The sequence below is a fragment of the Grus americana genome, chromosome 5 (genome assembly GCF_028858705.1).
Source record: "Grus americana isolate bGruAme1 chromosome 5, bGruAme1.mat, whole genome shotgun sequence".
Classification (NCBI taxonomy): Eukaryota; Metazoa; Chordata; class Aves; order Gruiformes; family Gruidae; genus Grus; species Grus americana.
The window spans coordinates 1,548,494-1,562,411 of NC_072856.1; the positions used below are offsets into that span (position 1 = coordinate 1,548,494).

Genomic DNA, 13,918 nt, shown 5'->3' on the forward strand with positions numbered 1-13,918 from the left:
CCGCCCCGGAGGGGGCGGGGACTGCAGCTGACCCCGCCCTCCCCGCACAAACCCCGCCCTCCCCAGCGCGAGGACATACACTCGCCAGGCTCAAAACCACGCCCACAAGGCGTGGCTTCCGAACAACACCACGCCTTCAGCCCTAAAGCCGCGCCCTAAGGCGGAAGTCTCGCGAGATCTGTGAGGCGGCGGCGGCGGCGGCGGCGGCGGGATGTGCGGGGGCTGTGTGGGCACCGAGTACCCGGAGCGGGTAGGCCGCGCCGGGCGGGGCGGGGCGGGGCGGGGCGGGGGCCGGTCCCGGTCCCGGTCCCGGTCCCGGTCCCGGTCCCGGTCCCGGTCCCAGCCGTGTGCTGCTGCCTTAGGGAACCACCTGCTTGGAGGGCGGCTCCTTCCTCCTCAACTTCGTGGGGTGCGCGCAGTGCGGCCGTCGGGATTTCGTGCTGCTCGGCAACCGCGCCGCCGGCCTGCACGGCGAAGACGAGATCGTCACCTACGACCGTGCGACGGGATGGGGCCGGGGAGGGGCGGAACCTTCCAGGGGCACGGGGGGGACTGAGGGCTGGGGGGACCGTTGGGGCCTGGGGCTCGGGCTGGGGGGTGGCGGGGTAATTTGGGGAGGGAAGATTTGGGGGCCCGATGCGGGGGTGGGGTCCTGGGCTGGGGATGATTGGTGCTCTTGGGGGGGCAGAGGCTGGGGAGGTGATGCCCGGGGGGGATCTGAAGGCTTGGGGAGCAGGGGGGTGTCAGGGAGCTGATGGCCGTTGATGGGGGTTAGGTGCTGGGCCGGGAGGAGTTGGGTTTGACGCTCTGGGAACTGGGGGGTCCGTGCCCCAGGGGATGAGGGCAGGCACAGAGGGTGGGGGCTTGTCCCCAAGGGACTGCGGGGATTGTAGGGGGAGAATACCCCAGGGACAGCCGCGTCCCTCAGCCCCTTAACCCGCTGTCCTCTCCCACAGACCTGTGCAAGAACTGCCACCACCTGATCGCACGCCACGAGTACACCTTCAGTGTGGTGGATGACTACCAGGTATGCCCAGGGGAGTGGCTTGTTGTCCCCCCTCCGGCAGCCCCTCTCCGGCTCCAGGGGTGACCTAAGCTGAGCCCCAGGCTGTTCTTTTGCAACCGAGTTTCCAGACCCACCCTGCCGTGGGCAGCCCTGCTGATTCCTGCCTGCCCTGGCAGCCGCAGGAGGGAGCCAGGCAGCTTCAGAGGCGAGCCGTGGTGCCAGCCTCGAAGGGTCTGGAGCCGCATCCCTGCGCTTGGGGCTACCTGGAGCCCCCTGGCACTAGTCCCTGCTTTGTGGGGGGCAGCCCAGCTCACCTCTCGCCTCCTGCGCAGCCCTTGTGTAGGAGTGTCAGTGATGTGCATGGCCCAGAGCAGCAAAACGTGGCTGCGTGGTGGCGGGCCCTGCAGCTCTCCCAGCCCTCCTCTCTGGCACATTTCCTATTCGGCAGCTAAATGCTGGAAAATGGGCTCTGGGGAGCCGGTGGGGCTCATCCCGGGGGACGAAATGAGATCCCCCCAGGTCTGATTGCAATCAAGGATCAGGTGCCATCTCTGGCTCGGGTTTCCCTGGCTGTGCCCAGAGCGGGGCTGTGGCAGAGCACGGCCATGGCAGCCCCCCCTCCTGTCCTGCCGCAGGAGTACACCATGCTGTGCCTGCTCTGCGGCCGGGCTGAGGACTCCATCAGCATCCTGCCCGACGACCCCCGCCAGATGACCCCACTCTTCTGAAGCCGGTTTGTCTCTCGACATGAGTCCCTGTGTGCCCCAGGACCTCCCTCCCCGCTCCCCACCGTGCAGAGCTGAGGCACCGGGAGATCCCTGGGGACAGCGCAGTCCCTTAACGTGATTTTCTTCTCCAAATCTCCAGCCTGGATGTGGCGGACGCCAGATGCTCCTGCACACCCGGTGGCAGCTCAGCCGTGCCCGCAGTACCCCAGCCATGGGGACGGGGGGAACACGGCAGCCCGAACCCCCCTTGTGCTGAAGACATGAAGGGGGGGCTAGCACGTCGTCACCCCAAAAGGGGGCCCAAAGGGATGCCCGCCCTGTCCTGCTTCAGGAGCCCTCGTGCGTGGGGGCAATAAATGTGATGTGTTACAGCTCGGTGGTGCAAACAGGAGCGCTTTCAGGGTGGGCTTCACCCCCCTGGACTCCCTGTAACTGGTGAAGGGTGTTGGGGTCCAATGTGGGGATCGGGGCGGGGGGTGGTTTCCCTTCCTGGAAGCCTGTGGGATTCCTCCCCCTGTAGTGGATCTGGCCTTTCCCAGCATCCCAGAGCCCACCCTGCTCACCAGCACTCTCCCAAACCCTGCTGAGAAGTGACATCGTTATTTTCATGTCCCCAGGGGCTGCGTGGAGCTCCTGTGGGGTCACTGCACACCCCCCCCCACCCAGGGCCCGTGTCCCTGGGGTGTGTAACCCAGCCCTGCCCCGCCAGGGATGCATGTTCTAGGGCAGGAGGAAGCTGGGTGAGCCACGGCTGCCAAAAATCACTCCCCTGGGGTGGGGTGCTGCTGTTGGCAGCCGGCCCCAGCGATGCCTGCGGGGAGCTCGGCGCTCCCAGTCTGGCACCGCTCCATCCCTGCACCACCGTTTCCTGGATCTGGCACCCCGGGGCTGCCTCCTCCTGCCTGCCCCACGGCTTGTCCCCGGCAGCCCCCCACAAACCACGCGGACGCGGGTGCGCTCCCTCCGGCTCATTTATTGCCACCAACCCGCGCTGCCCCCATCGCCCCGGCCCTCTGCCCCCATCGAGCCCCCTCCTACGGCGGTTTCGGAGAGGGCTGTCACCCGGCGGAGAGCTGGGGCCATCCCAGGGGTCGGCAGCCAGCGGGGGGGGGGGGGGGATGCCGGAGCCGGCGCTACTTGGCCAGTTTGAGGAGACGCTGGATGTCGGGCTCCAGCTGGGCGGTGGGCATGCGGGGGCTGTAGCGCCGGAAAGGTTCCCCTTCAGGACCCACCAGGAACTTCTCAAAGTTCCAGGAGATGTCAGAGCGCCGCACCGGGCTCCAGACGACGAAACGGGGCTCGGCCATCAGATGTTGCGCCTCGTCAGCCGGCGCGGGCAGGTGAGCCTTCAGGTAGGCGAAGACGGGGTGGGTGTCCTGCCCGTTCACCTGGCACTTCTGGAAGAGGGTGAAGTTGGGCTCGAAGCCACCCCCCGGCCGCACGTGCTTCAGGCTGTTGAGGATCTCCTCGTTGGTGCCGTTCTCCTGTGGCAGGGAAGGCGGAAGCTGGGGCTGTGCCGCGTTTTTTTCTCCCCTCCTCCTCGCACCCAGTGTTGTGCACCATGGTGGCCCCCGGGGACTTACCTGGTAGCCAAATTGGTTGCAGGGGAAGCCCAGCACGACCAGCCGCCGGGGATAGCGGGCTTGCAGCTGGTTGAGCTGGGTGTAATCCCGCACCGTGGTGCCTCAGAGGGATGCCACGTTTTCGATGAGGACCACGCGGCCCCGGAAGACGTTGAAGTCCACCTTCTCCCCCTGCAAGGAGGTGGCGCTCAGGTCGTAGAAGGACTTGGCGATGGGGACGGTCATGGCTGCGGGCGCGTGTCTGCCTTCCCCGAGCACCCGTTGGCGAGCCTTAAGGGCTGCCTGGCACCCACGTGATGTGCTGGCTCCAAAGGTCTCCTCGCCCTGACGTGACTTGGCAGAAACCGGAGCTGTCCCACCCGTTGGCACCCACCCAAGGGGGGAAGGAAGAGGCAGGGGAGGGCGCGAGCGGTGCGAGGCTGAGGTGATGCCCCTACCTGCCTCAATAATTCATGGCACGGCGCGGTACGGCACAACCGCTCTTCCCCGTGCCCGCAAGCCGTGGGATGCTGTGGGGTTTGGCGCTTCCAGCCTGACACGGGCTGTCCCCGAGGGCTGGGAACACCCCGGGGAGTCAGGAAATAACAGGACTCCGGGAGCTGGGGCTGCATGGGGCAGAGGAGGGGGCGACTCGGACCCGGGTGGGCGATGGGGAGGAACGGGTGCCCCAGCGTATCTCCTTCCCTAGGGCTGCCTTGGCATCGCCCCTGGGGCCTCCTGTGCTTGCCTTCCCCCCAGCGTCCACCAGTCCTGGTGCCCACTGGTCCCAGTGCCAGCATCCATCCTGGTACCCACCTGCTGTGGTGCCCACCATCACCCTGGTACCCGCCCATCCTGGTGCCAGGCAGCATCCTGGTACCCAGCAGCATCCCGGTGCCCACCAGCATCCCGGTGCCTGCCGTCAAGCTGTTTGACCACGATGGTCCTGTCCCTGCCGGGGTGGGCTCCTGCATCCCCGTGGGGGTGTTCCTGCAGCTGGAGCTGAGCCGGCAGCCCAGCACGGCACCCCATGGGCATGGTGCCCCACGGACCCATCTCCCAGCCTGGAAAGGGGACACCATCCCGGCAGCCCCGGAGCAGCCTCAATTATTGATAACCGCTCAGGTTGCCGTGGCCCAGCTGCCCGGTGGTGCCAGGGGCTCCAGTGGGGCACAGCCATCGTGGTGCTGTCCACCGGCACGGCACCATGCCCGCAGCCGCCCCCCCCCCCCGGCAGCACACGAGCCGCCTGCTGCCTCCAGCATCACCTTTATTCTGCAAACTCTGTGCGTGCGTGCGTGTGTAAAACTGGGGAGGGGGCCCCACAGGCACAGGGCACCCGCGACACCCCCCCACCACCACCCCACACACTGAGGGGGAGCATGGGTGCCGGGGTGGGGGGCACCCCTGCGATGCCTGCCCGGCCCCTGCCATCCCTGTGTGGGGTCCCGGGTCGCCCCCCCCCACCCCCCCCTCCATCGGGGCTGCCCCAGTCCTGTACCCGCCGTGCCCCCCCAGCACAGCCCGGGGGGGGGTCAGAGGGGGCCCAGGCTTCAACACCAGCAGGCTTTGGGGCTGTCCTCGCTCCCCAGGGGCTGCTGCTCGTCCTCCTCCAGGCGGGCCAGGGCGGGGGCACGGGGGGGGGCCCGCAGCCCCTCCAGCTCCTTGCGGTGCGCCTGCAGCACCAGCTCCGTCAGCCGCGTGAAGGACTGCGGGAGAGGAGGGGAGTGAGCTGGGGGACCTCTCTTGCCCCGCCTCGGAACCCCCCCCAGCCCCCCCCCCAGCCTCCCCGCACCTCCTTGATGTTGAGGTTGCTGCAGGCGCTGGTCTCGTAGAAGTCCATCCCGTACTCCCTGGCCAGCTGCAGGGAGAGGGGCCGGTGGCGGCACCGTGATTTTGGGGGGGGGGGGGGGATACAGGATGACACCAGCCCCCCCCCCCCCCGCTGGCATGTGCACAGCCAGGCGTGGACAGACAGACGAGCTGTGCTGCCCGTGGTGGCACTGGGGGGCTGGTGTAGGAGCATCCCCGTGGGGGGCACTGGGTGCTTTGGGGGTGCAGGGGATCATACTAGAGGTGTGGGGGGGGATTGGGGGTCCCTGGATACACTGGGGGTTATGGAGGGGTTAGGGGTCCCTGGCCATGCTGAAAGGGGGGGCAGCGCTGGGGATGCTTGGGGTGCACGGGGTCCCTGGACACAGGCAGGGCTGCAGGAGGGTTCTTGGGGTTCCTGGGGAGTGCAGAGGGGGGCTCTGGCCATGCTGGGGGTGCGGGGGGGGGGGGGCCTGGCTCCCCCCGGGGGCGCACGCCAGCCCCCGCTCACCTGCAGCCCTTGCTCTCTGGCCACTTGCCTCTTGTGCTCCTCGTCCGCCTTGTTCCCGATAAGGATTTTCTGGACGCCGTCAGGCGCGTACTGGGGAGGAGGGGATGGCGTGAGACCCCCCCGCCACGAGGGGTTCCCCCCGCAAGCCTCCCTCGCACCCTCACCTCATCCACGTCGCTGGCCCACTTTACAATATGCTGGTAGGAGCGCTCGCTGCCGATGTCATACACCAGGAAGATGCCCTGCGGGGGGGGATGACAGCCATTTTCCTCTCCCCGCCCCGTGCCTCAGTTTCCCCTCTCCTGCGCCCCGGGTCAGGGACCCCCCCGTACCTGCGCCCGCCGGTAGTACTGTTTCGTGATGGTCTGGTACCGCTCCTGCCCCGCTGTGTCCCTGCAGTCAGGGAGAACGGGTCAGCGCCGCCACCGTGGCACGAGTTGGTCAGGGCTCAGCCCCCACCCTGCGGAAGGGAGCGGGGTTCAGGACCCCCCCCCCCCAAATCCCTCCCACCCCTACACCAGCACTCACCAGATCTGTATCCGCACCTTAATGCCATCCACTTCGATGGTCTTCATCTTGAAGTCGACACCTGGGATGGGCACAGGAGAGGTTACAGGGTGCCCCGGTGTCCCATCACCAGTGCTGCTGCCACCTGTCCCTCCGGTCCCCTCACCCTGTCCTGGCCGACCCCAAGCCATGCCGTGCTGCCAAACTCGCCTGTGCCCACCCCACTGCCCACCCCGTGCCTGGAGCCGCAGCCCCGCCATGGCCCAGTGTCCTGGCAGCAGCCCGGTGCCGGTGCCCACAGCCGGTCCCAGGCCTGGCGAGCGGCCCCGGTGCTGGGTCACTGCGCGGGTGCTGGCCCCGGCCCCGCTGCCGGGAGGGTGCTCCTGGTGCTGCCCAGTGCCCCTGGTTGCCCAGCGCCGCAGCTCCCTGGTGCCTCTGGTTTCCCGGTTCCCCAGTGCTGCGGCGGCTGCCCAGTGCACCCCGTTCCCTGGTACTGTGGCTCCCCGGTAACCCCAGTTTCCCAGTTCCCTGGTACCGCAGCTCCCCAGTCAGAGCTCATGGTTTCCTGGTGCTGCAGCTGCCCAGTGTTCCATTTCCCAGTTACCCGGTGCTGTGGCTGTCCAGTGCTCCCGGTGCCCCGGTTCCCCAGTACCCCTGGTTTCCCACTGCCCCAGCTCCCCAGTGCTACCGGTGCTGCCGGTTCCCCGGTGCCACAGCTCCCTGGTGGCCGTGGTTTCCCAGTTCCCCGGTGCCGCGGCTCTCCGGTGCCCACAGTCTCCCAGTATCCCGGTGCCGCGGTTCCCCAGTGTTCTGTTTCCCGGTGCGGAGGCTGCCCAGTGACCCCGTTCCCCAGTGCTGTGCCTGCCCGGTGCCCCCGGTTTCCCGGTTCCTCAGTGCCGTGGCTCCCCACTGCTCCCGGTTCTCTGGCTCCCCAGTGCTCCCGGTTCCCTGGTGGTGCGGCTGCCCGGTGTTCCCAGTTTCCCGGTTCCCCCATGCCGCGGCTGCCCGGTGCTCCCAGTTTCCCGGTGCTGCAGCTCCCCGGTTGCCTGGTTCCCCGGTATCCCCGGTTTCCCAATTCCCCCATGCTGCGGCTGCCTGGTGCTCCCGGCTCCCTGGTGCCCACGGTGCCGCTGTTGCCCGGTACCGTGGCTCCTCGGTGCCCACGGTTTCTCGGTTGCCCGGTGCTGCGGCTTCCCGGTGCTCCCGGCTCCCTGCTGCCCACGGTTTTCCCGTTCCCCGCTGCCCACGGCTCCCCGGTGCCCACAGTTTCCCGGTTCCCCGGTGCTGCAGCTGCCCAGTGCTCCCGGTTCCCTAGTGCCACGGCTCCCCGGTTCCCACGGTTTTCCCATTCCCCGGTGCCCACGGCTCCCCGGTTCCCCGCTGCCAACGGCATCCCGTTTCCCCGGTACCACGGCTCCCTGCTTCCCTGATGCTCCCGGTGCCCACGGCTCCTCTGTGCCCAGGGTTTCCCGGTGCTGCGGGTTCCCCAGTGCTCCCAGTTCCCCGGTTCCCCGACTCCCTCCGGTGCTCCCCGTTCTCCCCCCCCCCCGCGGCGGTGCCGGTGCGGCGGTACCGATGGTGGAGATGTGGGCGGGATGGAACTGGTTGTCGGTGAAGCGGCAGAGCAGGCAGGTCTTGCCCACGCCCGAGTCCCCCAGCAGCAGCAGCCGGAAGAGCACGTCGTACTGCTTGGCCATGGCGGGCCGGGCCGGGCCGGGCTGGGCTGGGCCGGGCCGGGGGCGCCGCTGCCGCCGCTACCGGGGGCGGGAGCGCTGCGCCGCCGCCGCCGCCGCGCCGGGCTGGCACCGGGGCGGGGCGCGGGGCGGGCGAGGGGGATGCACCGGGGAACGGGGGGGGGGGGGGCGGACACGGGGGATGCACCGGGGGATGGTCCGGGGCACCGGGAGGAGGATACGGGGGATGCGGGGGAGGGAGCACCGGGGAGACATCGGGGATGCACCGGGGGATGCTCTGGGGAACGGGGGCGGGGAGACACGGGGGATGCATCAGGGGGGATCGGCGGGGACACCGGGGGATGCTCTGGGGCATCGGGGACACAGCGGGGATGCACCGGGGGATGCTCTGGGGACACCGTGAGGCACACGGGGGATGCGGCAGGGGACACAGGCAGGGACACCGGGGAATGCTCTGGGGCACCGGGGGACGCATGGGGGATGCACTGGGGAACGTGGGGAGGGGACATCTGGGGACGCACCAGGGACCCCCCCAAGGAGAGAGTGAGGGACACAGAGGGGAACGGCCGGGGGTGCAGCAGGGGACCCTGGGGTGACACACGGAGCTGCACCAGGGGACCCCCACAGGGACATCCCCCAGGCTGAGGGACCCAGAGCGGGGCAGGGGGCTGGAGGGTCCCCGGGGCAGAGCAGGGCAGCCCCGCAGGCAGGGCTGCAGTGGGAGCTGCAGTGGGTGCTGGGGTGCGGTGCTGGGGTGGGTGCTGGGCGCTGGGGTGCAGCACGCAGCAGATGAAGGTGCAGTGGGGCAGCGCAGGCCGGGGCGGTGCAGCGCGGCCCCTCCAGTGCTGCCTGAGGCAGAGCGGCACGGCACAGCGGCACGGCACAGCGGCACGGCACGGCGGAGCAACGCGCACGGCAGCGTGGTGGCAAAGACGCCGTGCAGCGATGCAGTGACGCGGTGCAGTGAGGTGGCACTGTAGCACCTGTGCACCGCCGTGCAGGGACAGCCTGCTGCGGGGCAGCGCCACGGCACGCGGGCACGGCGTGATGCGGCACAGGGGGACAATGCAGCGCCGTAGTGTCATGATGCAACGTGGCACTGCGGTCCAACGATGCAGTGCTGTAGCACGATGATGCGATGCGGTGCTCCAGTGCAATGATGCGGCACTGTAATGTGATGATGCGATGCTGTGATGATGCGATGCTGTGCTCCAGTGCAATGATGCGGCGCTGTAGCGTGATGATGCGATGCTGCGCTCCAGTGCAATGATGCAGTGCTGTAACATGATGATGCAACACAGCACAGCAGTCCAACAATGCAGCGCCATGGCACGACGACGCAACGCACTGCTGCACTGCGACGACGCACCGCCATAGCATGATGATGCGACGCAGCGCGGCAGCGCAACGATGCAGCACTGTAGCGCGATGATGCAACGCAGCGCTGCGATGATGCAATAGTGCGGTGCAGTGCTAGGCCCCGGCCAGGTAGCCCAGCATGACGTCACGGCGCGGTGACGCGACACCCTCCCTCCCAACAGGCTCCTCCGCGCAGGCGCGTTTGAGCCGGGCGGCGGCGGGGCGGGGCGAAAAGCGGCGGGGCGGGGCCGGGGGCGGAGCCGTTGTGTCCCCGCCCGGCCGCCGTCGTCCCGCTGCCCCCGCCGGCGCGAGCCGCCCGCAGCATGGCGGGAGCCTCCCCCCTTCCCGGCGGGCGGCGGCGGCTGCGGGACGACGGGCTGCGGACCGCCACCTCCGCCGAGCAGGTGCGGGACGGCGGGGCCGGGACGCACACACGCACCGGCCTGCCGTGGGGCCGTGGGTGAGGGAATCAGCCCAGGCGTGGGGCGGGGTGGGAGGGGGCCGCGGGGCCCGGTGATCCCCGCCCCGCACCTGCCTGTTGCAGCAGCTCGGGCACGCGGGGGTTTTTTTTGGGGGGGGCGGGAGGGGGGGGCTGTGGCACACCGTCACCCAGGGCGAGGGGCAGCTGGGGTACGGCCGGACCCCCGCTCCCTTCCCCCGCCGTGCTCCGGCGGTGCCGACGCTGCCCCGGGCCCCGGGCCGGGCCCTGCCGGGACACAGGCGAGGCCGGGTTGCTCAATACGGGACGCGGTGCCCGGGGATGGGGCTGCCCGGGCCAACCCTCCCCTGCCCGGGAGGCTGCGGGGCCGCCCCCCGCCGAAACCGCGGGGTATTTTGTATGTAGTTAGTTATTTTTGGAGGGGCTGGAGGATTCCCCCGGGTTGGGACGGCGCCAGCTGCGGGGCCGGGGGGGGCTGCGCGTTAAACTCGAGTCTAAAGCGAGGGGACGGCGGCACAAGTCCCAGGTCACACCGTCCCGGTGTTAGCTGGGGGGGAGGAGACCACGGTGTTTTACCTGGGGGTCCCGGGATGAACCAAACTCCGTCTTTAAAACCGCTGCATTTGAAAAGCAACGCCGGACGGTGCTCGAGTCCCCGCCTAACCCCGGGCGCAAAGCTCCTCGGCAGCTCCCGCTAAGCCGCTCTGCAGGACCGAGCGGCTTTCGGTCGCTTTGGTTTTCCTGGAGAAGGTGACGAGACGATGCCGCCGGTAACGGGAGCGGCCGTGAGCTGGATAAACCCTTGGGATGGGGCTGGAGCCTCCGCGGCCGGGCTGGGAGCCGGGGGGCTCGGGGAGGACCGTGTTTGGGAAGGACAGAGCTGCTCTCCAGAGCTCACCGTCGTCTTTATTTCCCCCCCTCTCCGCGCCGCGGCCGGCGGCAGACCAAGGTGGAAGACATCGTGCAGGAGGTCTTCGACGCCTGCAAGACGAACCATCACGCCTCGCAGTAAGTTCCTGTGGCAGCCGGTTCCCGCCAGCTGCAGAAACTCTCAATAACAATCAATAAATAACCCCCCGAGACCCACAGCGAGGGACCCGCCGCTCCTGCAGGCGCTGGGGTGGGATCCTGCCCCTTCCGCCAGCCGCAAGCCCTGAACGCGGTGGCATCGGCTTGTGTCCCCTCTTGGCTGGGCTTTACCTGCCGAGCCCTGCCCTGCCTGTCTTCCAGATTCGTCCTGCAGCGGGAGAAGCACTTCCATTACCTGAAGAGAGGCCTCCGGCAGCTGACCGAAGCCTACGAGGTACCCGCGATGCCAGCAGTGCTGCCGGGTGCCCTGCCCTGGAGCTGCCGGCTCTCTGCTCTGCCCTCCGGCTGGGGTGAACCCTTCGCCCCGGGGCTGCTGCTGGAGTTGTTACCGGGCGTTTGCCGTCCCCAATCCGTCACTGCCAGCCCCGGGGCAGAGGCAGCAGGTTCCTGGTGTCCCCTTGGGTCACGCTTGTCCCCGCAGTGATGCTCCAGAGCAGCAGCTCTGGGGGTTCTCCTGCCTGTACCCTCTCCTGCAGGAGCTCTGCCTGCTCCTGCCTGCACCCCCGTACCCCGCACGGCTCCCCAGCCACCCTGACCGTCCCCTCTGGTCCCGGCAGTGCCTGGACGCCAGCCGCCCCTGGCTCTGCTACTGGATCCTGCACAGCTTGGAGCTGCTGGACGAGCCCATTCCCCAGTCCATCGCCTCTGAGTAAGTGACACTGGCGCGGCGAGTGCTGGGGGGACCGCAACAGCAGCCTGGGGACCCCCACCGCGGACCTGGCTGCAGCCAGAGGCCCCACGGGCCACCCGCGTGATGCTGGAGATGCCACCTCCCGCTGTCCCCGCGCGCTGGCGGCAGCAAAGGAGCGCTTTGTCTCCCCTGCGGCCGTCAATGCCGCCTATTCTTCCGGCCAGCGCCTCACGCTCCCGCATCTCGTGACGGACGGAGATGGGGGAGAGAGATAACCCCCGGCTTTGACCTTGGGGGGGGGAACCGGGGGTTAACGGGGCTGGGCTGGCCCCGTCCCAACAGGAACCACAGAGCCCCTGCTGCAGAGGGGGGTGAGGAGGGGTCTCCCTCCCCCCGGTAGGAAATATCACCCCACAGGTGAGCGCCGACCCCCTTCTCACTCTCCCCCTGCCCCCCCGCAGTGTCTGCCAGTTCCTGAGCCGCTGCCAGAGTCCCCAGGGTGGCTTTGGGGGGGGCCCCGGCCAGCACCCCCACCTCGCCCCCACCTACGCTGCCGTCAACGCTCTCTGCATCATCGGCACCGAGGAGGCGTTCGGCGTCATCGACAGGTACGGCCGGCACGCTGGCGGTGTGGGGAAGGGAAGGGTTCGGCCAGCTGGCGCCGGGCCGGGGGGAGGCAGGATGCGTGCCCCCCCCTCACAGCCCGCTGGCTCTCGCAGGAAGAAGCTGCTGGAGTACCTGCACTCGCTGAAGCAGCCCGATGGCTCCTTCCTCATGCACGTCGGTGGCGAGGTGGACGTCAGGTGGGCGATCGCCGCCGGGGGGGATGGCTTTGCTGCGCTTCCAGCCGGCTGGGTGCCATGGCGGGGGGGGCCGGTGCCGTGGTCCTGAGCACCCATCTTCCGCAGGAGCGCCTACTGCGCCGCCTCCGTGGCCTCGCTGACCAACATCCTCACGCCCGCGCTCTTCGCCGGGACGGCGGAATGGATAGCGAGGTGAGAGCAGTGCACGCGGGGACGGCTGGGGGTTAGGGGCTGCCCCCCGTGTCGGGGCCGTCCTGACCCTGCCGCCCGCGCAGGTGCCAGAACTGGGAGGGTGGCATCGGCGGGGTGCCAGGCATGGAGGCCCACGGCGGGTACACCTTCTGCGGCGTGGCGGCCTTGGTCATCCTCAAGAAGGAACATCTGCTGAACCTCCGGAGCTTGCTGGTGAGTGGCACTACGCGTGCGGCCCCTCAGCTCTCCTGGTGCTTGCCGGCATCGGGCAGGGGGTGTCTCAGCCCCATGGTGCTGGGGGGGAGGTCCTTGTCCTCGCACTGGCACCCGCTCCTGTCTGTCCCGCACAGCACTGGGTGACCGGCCGGCAGATGCGCTTCGAGGGCGGCTTCCAGGGTCGCTGCAACAAGCTGGTGGATGGGTGCTATTCGTTCTGGCAAGCCGGCCTCCTGCCCCTGCTCCACCGCGCCCTCCACGCCAGGGGTGAGTTGGCCACGGGGGGCTCCCGGCTTCCTCTGCCCCCCAAACGGCATCCCCGGGGATGGGTGAAGGTGTTTTAGCGAGGGAACCAAGCGCGGAGTAACTCGGGTGTCCCCATGTCCCTGTCTGTGGCGGGGCTGCTGAATCACGGGGGGCATTCGAGCTTCGTCATAGATTTTTTGGCAACAAGACTTGACCGTCTGCTGGGCAAATGCCTTGGTAGTTCCCTGGGAAAGCCCTGGGGGGGTTTTGCCACCTTCCCGCAGCCCCCTCAGGCATTTCACCGGCTTCTCCCTCCAGGCGACACTGCGCTCAGCATGGCACGCTGGATGTTCGACCAGTCGGCGCTGCAGGAATACATCCTGCTCTGCTGCCAGTGCCCGGCCGGGGGGCTGCTCGACAAGCCGGGCAAGTGAGTACCAGCTCGGGGTGGGGGGGGCTGCCTGGTGCCCTGGACCCCCACTCAGCACCCCAATATCCTCCCCACCAGGTCCCGAGATTTCTACCACACCTGCTACTGCCTGAGCGGGTTGGCCATCGCCCAGCACTTTGGCAGCGGCGACCTCCACCACGAGGTGGTCCTGGGCGTCCCCGAGAACCGCCTGGTAGGTGCCGGGCATTGCCGTGAGCTGCCTGGGCAGGCAGGGCTGAGCTGCCTGGCCTCTGCCCATCCTCCACAATGCCAGAAGAAAGGCATTAACCTCCTCTCTCCCTCTCTCACAGCAGGCGACGCACCCCGTCTACAACATCGCCCCGGAAAAGGTGGTGAGAGCAGTGATGCATTTCTTGCAGCAGCCTGTGCCCAGCCTGGAACCGGCGGCTGCTGCCGACTAGGGGTCCTGCTGCCCCCGGACTGTGCGGAGCAGCCCTGCCCGGGGCCGGCAGGGAGCCACCGCGGCGTCTCGGCGCAGACGGGCAGAGCGAGGTCCTCAGGGTGCTAGCAATACCAAAAACCGGCCTGGCCCGTGGCCGCCAGCTCCCGCCGCTGCCGCTGTGCCAGGCGCCCCGCTGACCTCCTGGCAGGAGCCGAGCTGGCCGAGGGGGACACGGGACGCGGCAGAGCTTTTGGCATCAATAAACCAGAACCGACACCTGCCGTCTCCTG

At 68.8% G+C, this 13,918-nt stretch overlaps 4 protein-coding genes across 8 annotated transcripts; 2 read left to right on the forward strand and 2 right to left on the reverse strand.

Moving 5' to 3' along the window:
• The first annotated feature begins 137 nt into the window (after positions 1–137).
• Positions 138–2,105, forward strand: CHURC1 (churchill domain containing 1). The gene is made up of 5 exons (XM_054828242.1): positions 138–250; positions 363–498; positions 957–1,027; positions 1,642–1,739; positions 1,874–2,105. The coding sequence occupies exons 1-4, from the start codon at positions 212–214 to the stop codon at positions 1,732–1,734; spliced, it is 339 nt and encodes a 112-aa protein (XP_054684217.1). The 5' UTR covers positions 138–211; the 3' UTR covers positions 1,735–1,739; positions 1,874–2,105.
• Positions 2,106–2,693: 588 nt separating this feature from the next.
• GPX2 (glutathione peroxidase 2) lies at positions 2,694–3,928 on the reverse strand. The gene is made up of 3 exons (XM_054828207.1): positions 3,755–3,928; positions 3,318–3,650; positions 2,694–3,218 (listed from the first exon to the last, which is right to left on the reverse strand). Exons 1-3 carry the CDS (start codon positions 3,926–3,928, stop codon positions 2,868–2,870), a joined length of 858 nt encoding a protein of 285 aa, XP_054684182.1. The 3' UTR covers positions 2,694–2,867.
• RAB15 (RAB15, member RAS oncogene family) lies at positions 3,363–7,927 on the reverse strand. Of its 5 annotated transcripts, none has more exons than XM_054828212.1 (8): positions 7,700–7,927; positions 6,148–6,208; positions 5,952–6,012; positions 5,784–5,861; positions 5,620–5,709; positions 5,092–5,157; positions 4,798–5,005; positions 3,363–3,488 (listed from the first exon to the last, which is right to left on the reverse strand). In XM_054828212.1, the coding sequence occupies exons 1-7, from the start codon at positions 7,821–7,823 to the stop codon at positions 4,850–4,852; spliced, it is 636 nt and encodes a 211-aa protein (XP_054684187.1). In that variant the 5' UTR covers positions 7,824–7,927; the 3' UTR covers positions 3,363–3,488; positions 4,798–4,849. The 5 variants fall into 5 exon arrangements, with proteins under 5 accessions (XP_054684187.1, XP_054684191.1, XP_054684190.1 ...); XM_054828216.1 differs by lacking the exon at positions 7,700–7,927 and adding an exon at positions 7,271–7,366; XM_054828215.1 differs by lacking the exon at positions 7,700–7,927 and adding an exon at positions 6,815–6,916.
• Positions 7,928–9,432: 1,505 nt separating this feature from the next.
• Positions 9,433–13,904, forward strand: FNTB (farnesyltransferase, CAAX box, beta). Its single transcript, XM_054828183.1, has 12 exons — positions 9,433–9,583; positions 10,562–10,626; positions 10,849–10,921; positions 11,265–11,356; positions 11,800–11,946; positions 12,058–12,141; positions 12,247–12,333; positions 12,417–12,546; positions 12,684–12,816; positions 13,114–13,225; positions 13,304–13,418; positions 13,537–13,904. The coding sequence occupies exons 1-12, from the start codon at positions 9,503–9,505 to the stop codon at positions 13,645–13,647; spliced, it is 1,230 nt and encodes a 409-aa protein (XP_054684158.1). The 5' UTR covers positions 9,433–9,502; the 3' UTR covers positions 13,648–13,904.
• The last annotated feature ends 14 nt before the right edge of the window (positions 13,905–13,918 follow it).

Coding starts and splice junctions, on each gene's coding strand:
- RAB15 (XM_054828212.1), bottom strand. CDS start 7,823: ATGGCCAAGCAGTACGACGTGCTCTTCCGGCTGCTGCTGCTGGGGGAC. Junction 5,710..5,783: donor GGGCCAGCGACGTGGATGAG/GTGAGGGTGCGA, acceptor CCTCCTCCCCAG/TACGCGCCTGACGGCGTCCA. Junction 5,006..5,091: donor GCAACCTCAACATCAAGGAG/GTGCGGGGAGGC, acceptor CCTCTCCCGCAG/TCCTTCACGCGGCTGACGGA.
- CHURC1 (XM_054828242.1), top strand. CDS start 212: ATGTGCGGGGGCTGTGTGGGCACCGAGTACCCGGAGCGG. Junction 251..362: donor GCACCGAGTACCCGGAGCGG/GTAGGCCGCGCC, acceptor CTGCTGCCTTAG/GGAACCACCTGCTTGGAGGG. Junction 499..956: donor CGAGATCGTCACCTACGACC/GTGCGACGGGAT, acceptor CCTCTCCCACAG/ACCTGTGCAAGAACTGCCAC.
- FNTB (XM_054828183.1), top strand. CDS start 9,503: ATGGCGGGAGCCTCCCCCCTTCCCGGCGGGCGGCGGCGGCTGCGGGAC. Junction 11,947..12,057: donor GCGTTCGGCGTCATCGACAG/GTACGGCCGGCA, acceptor TGGCTCTCGCAG/GAAGAAGCTGCTGGAGTACC. Junction 12,334..12,416: donor ACGGCGGAATGGATAGCGAG/GTGAGAGCAGTG, acceptor CCGCCCGCGCAG/GTGCCAGAACTGGGAGGGTG.